The following is a 12009-nucleotide window of genomic DNA, read 5'->3' as shown; positions in this document are numbered from 1 at the left end:
TTCCAGAGTGTTAAATGAAGCATGATATACCGTTAATGGAGAAAGTCTTATTGGAATAAGTTTCTGTAAGCTGTTCATAATTATATGAGCAAGAGAGCACATTGGAGAGTATTTAATTTTTCTATGGTTTACATGCATCAAAGTATGCATTTTATTGACAGCTGCAATTTTAATGATATAAAATGTTTATTTATAGTGCTGGTTTTGTTATGCACAGTAAAAAGCATTGCGATTTTATGCTATGTACACATGTATGACACCATTTTGAAGCATTGTACAGGGTATGCACATTGTAGTATGCAGGTTGTTAAATGTCATTATCAATGGTCATTTTGCTTTATTGTCTTCCAGTAACACAATGGATGACTATGAATATGGTGGTACAGGTGGGGCCTACATGTCAATGCCATACCATAACTCGGAGGCAGTGCGTTTCTCCATGACTGCTCCCAACATGGCCACCTTCTATGTGAAGGAATCCTACACTACAAATGTCTTGAGAGAACCTAATTACAATGCATATGCTAGCTATGGGAGGAGAACAAGACCAGCCTCAGGTACGTGACACATTAAATGAACTGAGAACAAGCACAGTGCCCTTGGTTGAAGAGCAGTGCAAATCTGTGTTGAGACAGTATACTTTAATTATAAATAGCTTGCAATTGATATGGCAGGTTAAGTTTGTATTACATGTACTGTATGTACTCTGCAGATTATATTGTATGCCTTAGGCCTTTTTTTCTAAGGATATAACATATTTTCAGGATGTTCTCTTAAAGATACTTACATAAATTGACTTTGTTGCTTCTGATACTTCCAATATTTTTGTAAAGGACTGGCTATCTTACTGTGCTTGAATTCTGTCAGTTTAGGTTCTGTTTAATCACAGTGGTTTTTATGACTAATTAGAACAAATATGCTGTCCACATGAGGTAATAAAATCACCCTTAATGTACATACTTCAGCATTTTAAATGAGAATATATCTTTATTTTCAAACCCCATCCAAAAAGGCATTATGTACTACATAGAGTGCAGGATTGTTAAAAGTATTCCCACATAGCCATGTGGGTTTCTTAATAAGTGAAAATACCTTATATCTGTCTTAGTGTATACTGGTATATATCATGAAATTTTATTTTTAATGGATAAAAAGATATTTCTCTCAAAAAAGTAGAAGTTGCTTTTAACAACTTAAAGAAAGTTTGTTTTACATTTACATATTAATGTCCATACGCTATTTAGAAGATTTAAAAAATATTTAAAAGAAACCACATATGTGCAGGTTTGGTAATCACTTAGGTATTTTAGATAAAGTTATTCATTTTTGCTGTATGTTGATGATTTAATTGAGAATTAAGCAGTGTTTATATCAAGATTTGGCTCTTTTCGAGTATTGTTTTTGACCACCTATTAAGGTCCAGCTACATATGATTAAAAAGCACAAAAAAGTTGTGAAAATATTTATTTATTATTTAAGTTAGTGGATTAGAAAATAATTCAGCTTTTGCAAACTTTTTTCTCTTGGACAATCGATTCATTGATATAAAATTAATTTTGCAGAAAAATAGAGTAGGGATATTTAATGTAGATTTTTACTTAGGAGATAAGATAATTTGATAATAAAATATTTATTTATCTATCGCCATTTGTGACCTAAACTTAAAGTGTAACATGTTTCCAATTACAATGAAATACTCTCACAAAACCTTTTGATGGGAATATTGCATGTTAGAATAATGAATAAGGACTTGAAATCCCTCAAGATATTATTGTAGCTGCTAATGATGCTGAAGGTCACCAGTGACTGTTTAGAGATTTGCTCTTTTCCAATACTTTTAGGTTAGTCAATTAATAAACTATTAGCAGTGCACTTTGGGATTAGGTTTGTGACATGCAAAAAAATCCTTATCTCTTACATTAATCAAATGCCATAGTGTTCAGCAGATAATTCAGATGTTCCTGAAGCAAATTGAATCTGAAACTGAACAAGAAGCATGCATTTTTAAGGAATGGATAGTCCCCATATATTTTGAACACTGATTTCTGATTCTAATGTATTAGCATATGTTCAAAATAAAAAAGAAAAAGAGAAAAAAAGTTTATACACTATAATTGTTTCACCTCAGTCACTGTTGCTTTAAATTTTCTGGAGTTACCTAAATTAAAAAAAATTCTTTTAAGACAATAAAAATATAAAAAGTAGTTTGACTTTAATGACCCAGACAAGTTATCATAATATTCAATTCTTAATGCAATGGCTTTAACAACAGTTGAATGCTATTTGTGAAGCAAACATAAAGGTTTCTGAGTTGTCAGGGTGGTGGGCAGGAAAAGAATTTGCTAACTTCTCACACAATTATTTACATAGGAGCGTAAGGTTTACAATAACAATCTACTTCCAACAGTGTTTGTGCAAACAAGGGTAATGTGAAGAATAATTGATATGAAGCATAAACAAGTTCAATTTTTTTTTTTTTTTTTTTTTTTTTTTTTGCCAAAATAAACCAAATTGGGTAACACTGATAACATTTTATGCATGTATGTATAAAAGATGAAGTTGTTTTTTTAAACTAATAAATAAGTTAAAACTTACTTTGTGGTCCTGGGTATAATACTACAGTGCACACAATTTTTCCAAATAGAAAAAAAAACTTTTTCATATATTGATGGAAGATTTATACATTTTTTAGTGATTAGACATTGAATTATTACTATTACAGCCCCGGTGAGAGCTTATACCACATTGCCATGGAGACAGTCTAATCACATCAGCCCCAGAGAGAAATACATCAGTGATTCACAGAGATATATGTCTTCACCCTCAGACCTCGTGAGACGTGCACCGTATGCTCGTACGTACATCATATATGACAGCATTTTCTGATTACATGTATTTCAGATAGAACCTGTTACGCTTAATGGTTTATGCATGCCAATATGTAATCTTTGTAGATTAGGAGTACCAAAGATGCATTTTTTTTCAGCACTAGTTTTTGACTTTTTTTAGAATGAAGATATATGACAGTGTATTTTCTGATTGCATGCATTATTTAGATACAACTTGTTATGCTTAATGACTTCTGTGTGCCAAAATGTCATTTTTGGGAGTACCAAAGATAAATGCATTTTTTTTTTACTCAGCACCAGTGTTTGACTTTTTTCTTCCTTTGGAATGATTAAGATGCAATTCAATTAATTGTTAAAACAGAATAATCCTTTATCTGTGAACTACAGAGAGATATAAGCATTTTTTTCAACCATCATTTGATATTTGATTAAAAGATAATGAAGGTTAAAACATTCAAAATTCTCATACACTATGATCTCAGTTGGTGCAGAAAAGGATATCTATTAAAATACATTGATATGTTTTTAATATGTGCTTTTGGTTTTCAGCTCGTACAAGAGAAAGTTTCTCTGGGTCTGCTGCAGGGAGTCCAATGTTAGATTATGGTAAAACGATTGGCATTCCAAACTATAACTCCATATGTGATCCTCACCTCACTGAATATTTTCAACGCAAATTTGGTGCTCCAAGACCTCCTTCAGGTGTAAGTATTATTAAGCCTAATTACATCTTGTTATAAAAGTAAAACAAACTAGAAAAGCACTCCAAGAGCGCAAACCACGCCAAGGCAGCAATTTTTAATTTTTATTGATTATTGATTGATTATTGATCCGGATCACCACCAAAAACTAATCATCTCTTCCTTGGCCCACTTCTGACAGCTCCTGAAAATTTCATCAAAATCGGTCCATAACTTTTTGAGTTATGTTGATGACAGACAGGCAAACAAATTAACAAACAGACAAACAGGGGTGAAAACATAACCTTCTTGGTGGAGGTAACAAGCAAACAAACAAACAAGAGTTTGGCAGATTATACGCAATGCTTTTAATTTTTCATTTTATCACTTTAATTATGAGTCCAGAATCATAAGCTAAGGCGCTATAGGAAGACTTAAAGCATGCAAATTTAGAAAGGCTTGCAGTTTTAACCCGATCTTGATACATGCTACGGGAAAAATTTCTCCTGTCTGTCTAGCAGAAGTATCTAGGAACATCTAAAAGTAAACTAATGGATGCCTTTTCAAAATGATTTAAAGCATAAATGGTTTTTGTTCATTTTCAGATTCGCCCTAGATCACCCCGTGGCAAACAATTCTCATACGCAGGCAGAGGCAACAAGAGTCCTCGAGGTGCTAAAGCTAAGAAGGGGGATGTTCTGTATAAAGTGGCAGTTACAACAGGTGACAAGAAAAATGCAGGGACTAGTGCTAAGGTAATATATTTTTTAATTTTTTTTTTTTGTGCTTTTTTTATTGCTCACAATTCCATTGGAAGCAACTGTTAGATAGGATTTCTGATTGTTTTTGTTCTTTTCAGAATTTGCAATAAATCTTAATCTATTTATTTCTTTCAGGTATATCTCAGGTTAAAAGGTACAAAAGGCAAAATTTCTAAAACCAGACTCACCAAGAAGGCAGGGTCAGTTAAGAAAACCAAGGCAGTATCTTTCAGGTTTAATAAGGGAACCACTCATATCTTCAAAATCAAAGGTGCAGATATTGGAGATCTCAAGTCTCTTTCCATAGAGGTATGATTTCTACAACAACTACCATAATAGCACTTCAATAAAATTCTTTTTTCTGGTTTTGCTCTTTCATGTAATGTATTTGACAGTTCCAGATTAATCATTGCCAGATTACATTTAGATGGGTAGTATACTTTGAATATCTCTGTTATTTACATACTTCTAATGTCTCTCTTTACCAGCATGATGGGTTGACCAAAGAAGATAGCTGGTTTTTGCAAGAAATTGAGGTGGTGAACACTGCTAACAAGAAAGCCTGGCTCTTCCCCTGTTCTCAGTGGTTGTCACTGTTTGAATCTGACTGTCAACTCAGCAGGGAACTTTACCCAAGGAGGCACACAAAGACTGGTCAGTTGCTTATTTATTTAAAAGAATTTATTATAATATGAAGTTTTTTTCGTGTAGTGGGTGGCTCAAAAAATGTTACTTTTTTCAAAGTTCAATTTCTTCAACAGTTCACAAACATTTGAATTGAAATTTTGCAGTTTTTTATACATTATTTTTGGTCAACGCTTAAAATTTCAACTGTTTAAAATGTAAACAGTTGTGATATCATCATCAAATCAAAAACTGATGGGCAGGTGTCAAAACTGACAGACACTTGCACCTGTCAGAAGTCCCATAGGCCAACAGGGGATTTTTTTTTTACTTAGACTCCTAATTTTTTCAGTGTGCCAAAGGTAAAAGAAGAAAAGTCATGAAATTTTCAGCATAAATTTTATTAAAAACATCATTTTTAAAATATCCCAAATTTCATTGCAATTTCTTTATGTTGAAGCTATTGAAATTTGAAATTAGTAATATTTCTTTTCTTTAGCTACCCAATATATGTGTGCAACAGAGATATATGATTGTATAGATATAAATCAGCACTGCTAACACACAGTGTAATTCAGTTATTATTATGTACTAGCAGTTTCAATATCTTTCCCATTCTATCAACTCACCTCATCACTGGCACATATCATACTAGAAACTTACGACAGTATTAGATTTTAAAGAATTGTGCATCTGTCTATGTAAATAATAACAATACATATGTTTTTTGTTTTTCAGAATATGAGATAGTGACAGTGACAGGGGACTGTAAGGGTGCTGGCACTGATGCTCATGTCTATATCACTATCTATGGCAAGAGTGGAGTGACTCCTAAATTACAACTGAAAAATAACAGCAAGGACTGCTTTGAGAGGAGCCAAAGTGATATCTTCCATGTGAAAACCAGCTGTGTTGGGCCCATGGAAAAGATAAGGTAGAGGGAACATTTCTTTATGAAATAAATCTTATTATCTTTAGAAATGTAATTGGTTATGTTGTGGACAATGCAGATTTCTTGCCATCTGAATTCATGATATCTTCTAAAATTGATGCCTGGTACCACAAATAGAAAACATGTATTATTATCATCATCAAGTAAATATGATTCTAACTTATCGTGTTGTCTTTTGTTTTGACCAAGTTTTTTAAAATTTATTTTAGGATAGAACATGACAACCTTGGTCGTGCCCCGGGCTGGTTTCTGGATAGAGTAAGTGTCCATGGCAACTGGATATAACGTGATCAATATAGACATGTGGTGTCTGCAGTGAAAATCAAGCTAATGGTGTATCATTGAAATCGCATTGAAATGACACATTTATCGGTAACATTGCAATAATGATGGCATGCTTACAGAATTTTAATCCAATTAGCAATAAACAAGCAATTATGGTTTGAGCTTTATTTCTATCTTGATGAAGATAGCAGTTGTTTTCCTTTTATCTCTCTCTCTGCATTTACATATAAATGAACATATAAATGTAGCAGTATATATGTAAAGTGCTGTTTGTTTTAAGGTTGTTGTCACAGACCAGAAACATCCCAAGTGGAAATATTTCTTCCCCTGTAACCAGTGGCTGGCCAAGGATGAGGGCGATGGACTCATAGCAAGAGATTTGATGGGGAGTAAGGACCCCATGGCCATAAGAAAAGGTATTTGCTTGTGTAGTCATTTTGAACTTTGATAGAGGTGGGGAATTGAGGAAGTTTGATGACTTAAATGGGGAAAAGAGAATGACAGGCTTAAATCCTTGATAGAAACAGTTGCCCAGGTCTTCTGCAGCCAAATGTGACAACGTTCATTCCAAAAGAAAGATCCATAATTATTACAACTAATAAAACTATAACTATGATGCTTACTGTATGACACTGAACATTATACTATGTCATGTTATGTGTTATTATATCATTTGTATCCATTTTGTAGCCAACAAGTACAGAATAACAGTGTTCACAGCAGACAGAAGAGGTGCAGGCACAGATGCCAATGTTTACATGACCCTGTTTGGTGAAAGTGGAGACACTGGAGAGAGAAAATTGGACAACTCTAATAATAACTTTGAAAGAGGACAGTAAGTGGCCATAATTACTATCAGCAAGCCAGTTGACAGGTTTGCTTAGAGACACATAATACTGTTGGATTGATGTATTTATTGAATGCATTGTAATTCATATTTTTGTCAATTATTCTATATTAATAACTGCATGTACTTGATTGCTTTCTTTGATTTTTTATGAAAGAAGTGTGAACATTCTGAATAGAAGATTAATAAATATAGGATACCATAACATCTGTTAAGGAATTGTATTGTAAATGAGATTGCATCAAAATATTCGAAAATTAAACATACTCTTTTTGATATTTAGGAAAGATGAGTTTCTAATAGAAAGTCCCAACCTTGGTCCCTTGAAGAGGTTGAGAGTAGGACATGACAATAAGGGCTTCTCGGCAGGCTGGTATCTGGATAAGGTAAGCTTCTTAGCACACTCATCTATGTCACCTAGCACACTCAGTGACTCACACATTCTACTGTCTTATCTAGCATTCATAATAGTCTTGCCTGGCACACTAAACACTCACACCCAGCATCTGGCACATTTATCATTCTCATCTAAAAAATTCAACAGTCTCGCCAAACTCAATATAATTAAGGTTCATTCACTCTTTGCTACCCGAGAACAAAATGATGTCAGTCCCTCGCAACAGCAGCCATCCATAGCTGTTCAAAGTATAAAATTTAGAATAAAACTTCTGCTTATAGAATCAAATTGATGAAAAAATGAAAGCATCTGTATTTTAGTGGGATTTTTAAAAGCATTAAATATGTTATTTTGTTAACATATCAATGTTATTGTCATAAGTTGACTGCCTATTTCTCTAATCAATTGTGTACAATGTTTTGAAATTCTGCAGTTGGCTGGTGACCTTCATGGCTGACAGTAAGCTTGTATTTAAAAAGTTTAAGGAGCAGACATTTGTTTGTCATGAATTTGCCAAGATGATTCATATTCATTCCAAGAAAACACAGGATCCTGATGAGCTTCTTTATCTATATTGTATGTATAATTGCTGTGTTTCAGATTATAGTAGATGATCTAGACCAGAGTAAAGTGTATGAATTCCCCTGTGACAGATGGCTGGCCAAAGATGAAGATGATGGTCAGATTTCAAGGGAACTACTAGTGGGCGTTGGCCCACATGACCCTACACCAGGTAAGATATTCATTCTTTTTTGTTATTAATTTTTAATTGTAAGCCAATCAGTTTTTAGAATTTTGATTTCCCAGTTACCTTGTGGAAAACATTGGTGGGATTTATTATATTTGTTGAAAGTACTTGTGTAATGTGTAGTGAAAATTTGTCAAAAAATATCGCACTCATTGGAGGTACATAGACTTTAATTTTTGTGCATGTCCTCATTCATTTTTATGATGATCACTTTTCTTTGTTTGCTTCCAGGAATTCCTTATCAAATCCATGTAACAACGGGAGATGTGCGCCATGCTGGGACGTCTGCCAGGGTGTATGTGGAGATGTTTGGAGGGAAGGGTGGCAATGAGACCAGCGGGAAGATCTGGCTGGAGAATGGGAAGTTTGAGAGAGGAAGGACTGATATCTTCAATGTAGAGGTCCTGTCCTTGCTGAGTCCACTGTCCAAGCTGGTCATTGGTCATGATAACTCAGGGTCTGGAGCTGGGTGGTTTTTGGAGAAGGTAAGCCAGAGAATGCTTTAAAGTAAAAAAAAATAAAAATAAAAAAAAGAAACATTATTCGGAGTGTGATGTCAAAAACAGGTTTAGTTCTGAGTTTCTTTGTATGTAGATCTATTTGAAGTGCTTTGAGTCATCCAAAACAGTATTTTTCTATCTTTTCCAGTATTCAGATATTCTGGTTGCCTTATTTATGATATTTTGTTTGCGCTCTAGGTCATTGTGATTTGCCCACTGTCAGGCTATGAGCAGCACTTTCTGTGTGGAAAGTGGTTTGCAGATGATGAAGATGATGGTGTTATAGAAAGGACACTGTATGAGCATGAGTCTCTCAGGAAGAAAAAGAAGAAGAGTAAGTTTCATCAATTTTGCAAATTATATATGGAAATATGTCACAGCTTTGGATCCATATGTCCAAACTTAAGAAAGGAGATGGACTTTTTCAGGGCTTACTGTAGAAATTTATGTTAATTTTACTTTATCTATTATGTGTGTGATGTGTGTTCAGCATTATACAATGTATGTAAGACATGAAGCCAAGCATTTGTCACGTGGTTACCAAGTAATAATTATTTATTAATGTCACTGTCTATTTGCTGTATTTTCAGAGGACACCTGGTTTGCACGTATCTACACCAGTGACATACGGGGTGCAGGCACAGACGCCAATGTCTACATGGTGTTGTATGGAGACAAGGGGAAATCAGATGAAGTTAAGCTGGACAATGAGACTGACAACTTTGAACAGGGCCAAGTGGACAAGTTTAAGATTGAATTAGACGAAGTGGGCAAGCCATACAAAATGAGAATACGCCATGATGGCAAAGGGTCTTTTGCTGGCTGGCATTTGAACAAGGTATAATGAAAAAATGGTGTTGATAGTTATTGAGTGATTTTCTTGATAGATTCCATAAGAGTCCACATTGCTCTTAGTTGTAAAAAATGATGGAGATAATATTTAAGTTAACTTTTTAAAGTAAACCACACTTCTTTGGTTAGTCCTGATCTAAATATTGGACTTATTGGTCTTAAATGTTGTACTAGTTATTTAAACAGTAACAGAAACAGATGATTTATCTGAGGCAGTGTTTCAAGAATAGGCATAACTGCAATTGAAGTGAATATCAAAAGATGTGATTTGACCTTTTTTGTCTTCATTTAAGGTTGAACTGGAGAATATGCAAACCAAGAAGAAGTATGTGTTCAACTGTGACCAGTGGTTGGCTGAGGATGAGGGTGATGGTGAAATTATAAGAGAGATGCCAGCAGAGGGAGAGGATATCAAGAAGCCTATGCCATGTAAGTCTACAGAAAAACCATTTGATTGAAACTGCATTTAGTTTAACACATATCCATATGAGCTTGACTACACAATGGTTTACAGTTTCAGTATTGTAAATTGTTTATTCATTTTTTGGAAAGATTAATGATTAGTCAGATATAGCTAGTGAAAGAAATGTGAATACTATTTTTATGCAGTTTTAAGATTTCATGCTCCACTCCTTCAACTATATAGTAAAACTATTGTCAACATGGTATAAATTTGAAGAAATTGGCAATGTTGTTTTATGATAAGATATCAGCTAGAAGTTAAATTTCACAATTGTATTATCATTGCTTCTGGAATGTTAACTTTTTCATTTTCTCTCCATATTTCATCTAGTGGTGACATACAATGTAGAGGTGCACACAGGCAAAAAGTTTGGTGCAGGGACAGATTCCAATGTCTTTATAAATCTGTTTGGAGAGTTTGGTGACACTGGAGAGAGGCCACTGAAGAAATCAAAAGCAAACATGAACAAATTTGAAAGGGGAAATGTAAGTGCTGGAGCTCTATATAGATCTAATTTTTATTCTGTAATTTTTTTACACTCTTTCACACTTAGAGCCAAGTGAAAGAAATATGTATGCAAAAGATAAATAGAAGGTCATAAACAGAATTTTTGCACCTTTAGTAAGTTAGTATAAAAAACAAGATAAAAAAGGATTCACAGTTATAAATAAGTTTTAAGCAATTACAAAATTTAAATAGAATTGCTTTGAATGAATTTTTCCATTGCAGGTGGATGAGTTTATATTGAAAGCAGTAACACTGAAAAAGTTGTCCAAGATTCGTATTGGACATGATGGCTCCCAGGCAGGAGATGGCTGGTTTCTAGACAAAGTAGTGGTCAAACAAGAGGGCTCAGACAAATATGACACAGTGTTTGAATGTAATCGGTAAGTGTAACTTTTCTTATTTTATTTGTACATGACACAGTGATATTTGAAACTTGATAAAGTAAACTGGGTGAGTTGATTTCTGAATGGACAAGATGGGTGTGGCATCCACCATGTCATATTTATTCACCATTTGACTGCAGTATATATCTTCAATTTTTAGTCCATTGGTTGCTGGTACAAGTTTAAGACTGATAAATAGTGTTAAACAAAAACTGCTAGTTAGAAGAGGAAATCTATAAAAACATGGAAAATCTAATAAACTTGCTTAAATCTCCTTAATTCAAGAAACTTTTACTAGCTAGTCTGATGCTAAATATATTAGTCTGATCCCTCATGCCAGTGGTTAATGCCACAGGCTCATTTTTTTCTTCGACTAAACTTTTCCAGTCAGTGTTCATATGTACGCGTTGTTCTACTTCTTATTTAGTCAGTGGACTGAGGATCATTAGGCCCCCTGTCTATATATATTTACTGTTGAATTGAAATCTGGGTAGAATAAGTGCATATATGTATCAGTCATTTATGTGTGTTTTAGGTGGCTGGCTTCAGATGAAGATGATGGTCAGATAGTGCGAGAGATCACTGCAGGAGGATCTCAGATGCTTGCAAGTGAGTATCAAATAATGTAATATGTTGTTGATTGTGAATAATATATTCTATTTCCACTTTAAAGTCTAATTTATTACAGCAATACTTTTAACATTCAAATATAAAAAATCAAAAGAGAAATGTAATTTTTAGCCAAATTGAATGGTTTCCATGTTTCATTTGATTGTATTAATGTCATTAATCAACTGTACTTTTTAACACACAGAATAGCTACTGAATGATTATGCCAAATTAAAACATAAATTTATACAATTTAAACTACAAGGAGTGTACATCTAATTGGTTTGCACACATGACATGTTTTAGGCTGTGAAGATAAAGATGGTGAGACATATTCGTGCATGGTTTGAGAAATGTAACTATATGTATTACTTACAGGTCCAGCTGACAAGTTTACTAGTAAACTCATTGCATTTGTTTATAATGTCTTGTCTTGTATGGATGTATGTGTCACAGATATTTGTATTTTATGCACAGAGTCCCTTGGATGCCTGATCAGATACATATAATGAGCATTTTTGAATCACTATGTATGCTTGTAAATGATATGCA

The 12009-nt window shown here is 33.8% G+C and overlaps 1 protein-coding gene across 1 annotated transcript in view; it reads left to right on the top strand.

Moving 5' to 3' along the window:
- The window catches only part of LOC106178182 (lipoxygenase homology domain-containing protein 1), a 35278-nt gene that overhangs the window by 5110 nt on the left and 18159 nt on the right, over positions 1-12009 (top strand). Inside the window, exons 2-20 of the mRNA XM_087000093.1 lie at positions 352-557; positions 2723-2854; positions 3399-3553; positions 4135-4284; positions 4426-4599; positions 4779-4944; positions 5653-5848; positions 6076-6124; positions 6432-6567; positions 6842-6986; positions 7282-7384; positions 7996-8128; positions 8375-8628; positions 8842-8977; positions 9234-9481; positions 9789-9924; positions 10289-10443; positions 10688-10845; positions 11384-11457. Coding sequence (XP_086856219.1) covers positions 359-557; positions 2723-2854; positions 3399-3553; positions 4135-4284; positions 4426-4599; positions 4779-4944; positions 5653-5848; positions 6076-6124; positions 6432-6567; positions 6842-6986; positions 7282-7384; positions 7996-8128; positions 8375-8628; positions 8842-8977; positions 9234-9481; positions 9789-9924; positions 10289-10443; positions 10688-10845; positions 11384-11457 — 2899 coding nt within the window. The 5' untranslated portion in view covers positions 352-358. The remainder of the gene's footprint in view (positions 1-351; positions 558-2722; positions 2855-3398; positions 3554-4134; positions 4285-4425; positions 4600-4778; positions 4945-5652; positions 5849-6075; positions 6125-6431; positions 6568-6841; positions 6987-7281; positions 7385-7995; positions 8129-8374; positions 8629-8841; positions 8978-9233; positions 9482-9788; positions 9925-10288; positions 10444-10687; positions 10846-11383; positions 11458-12009) is intronic.

This window comes from Lingula anatina, chromosome 1, assembly GCF_051362555.1.
Source record: "Lingula anatina isolate TDL-2025a chromosome 1, LinAna3.0, whole genome shotgun sequence".
Taxonomy (NCBI): Eukaryota; Metazoa; Brachiopoda; class Lingulata; order Lingulida; family Lingulidae; genus Lingula; species Lingula anatina.
Note: the sequence above shows the minus strand (reverse complement) of the source record. Positions and strands in the feature narration are given on the sequence as shown.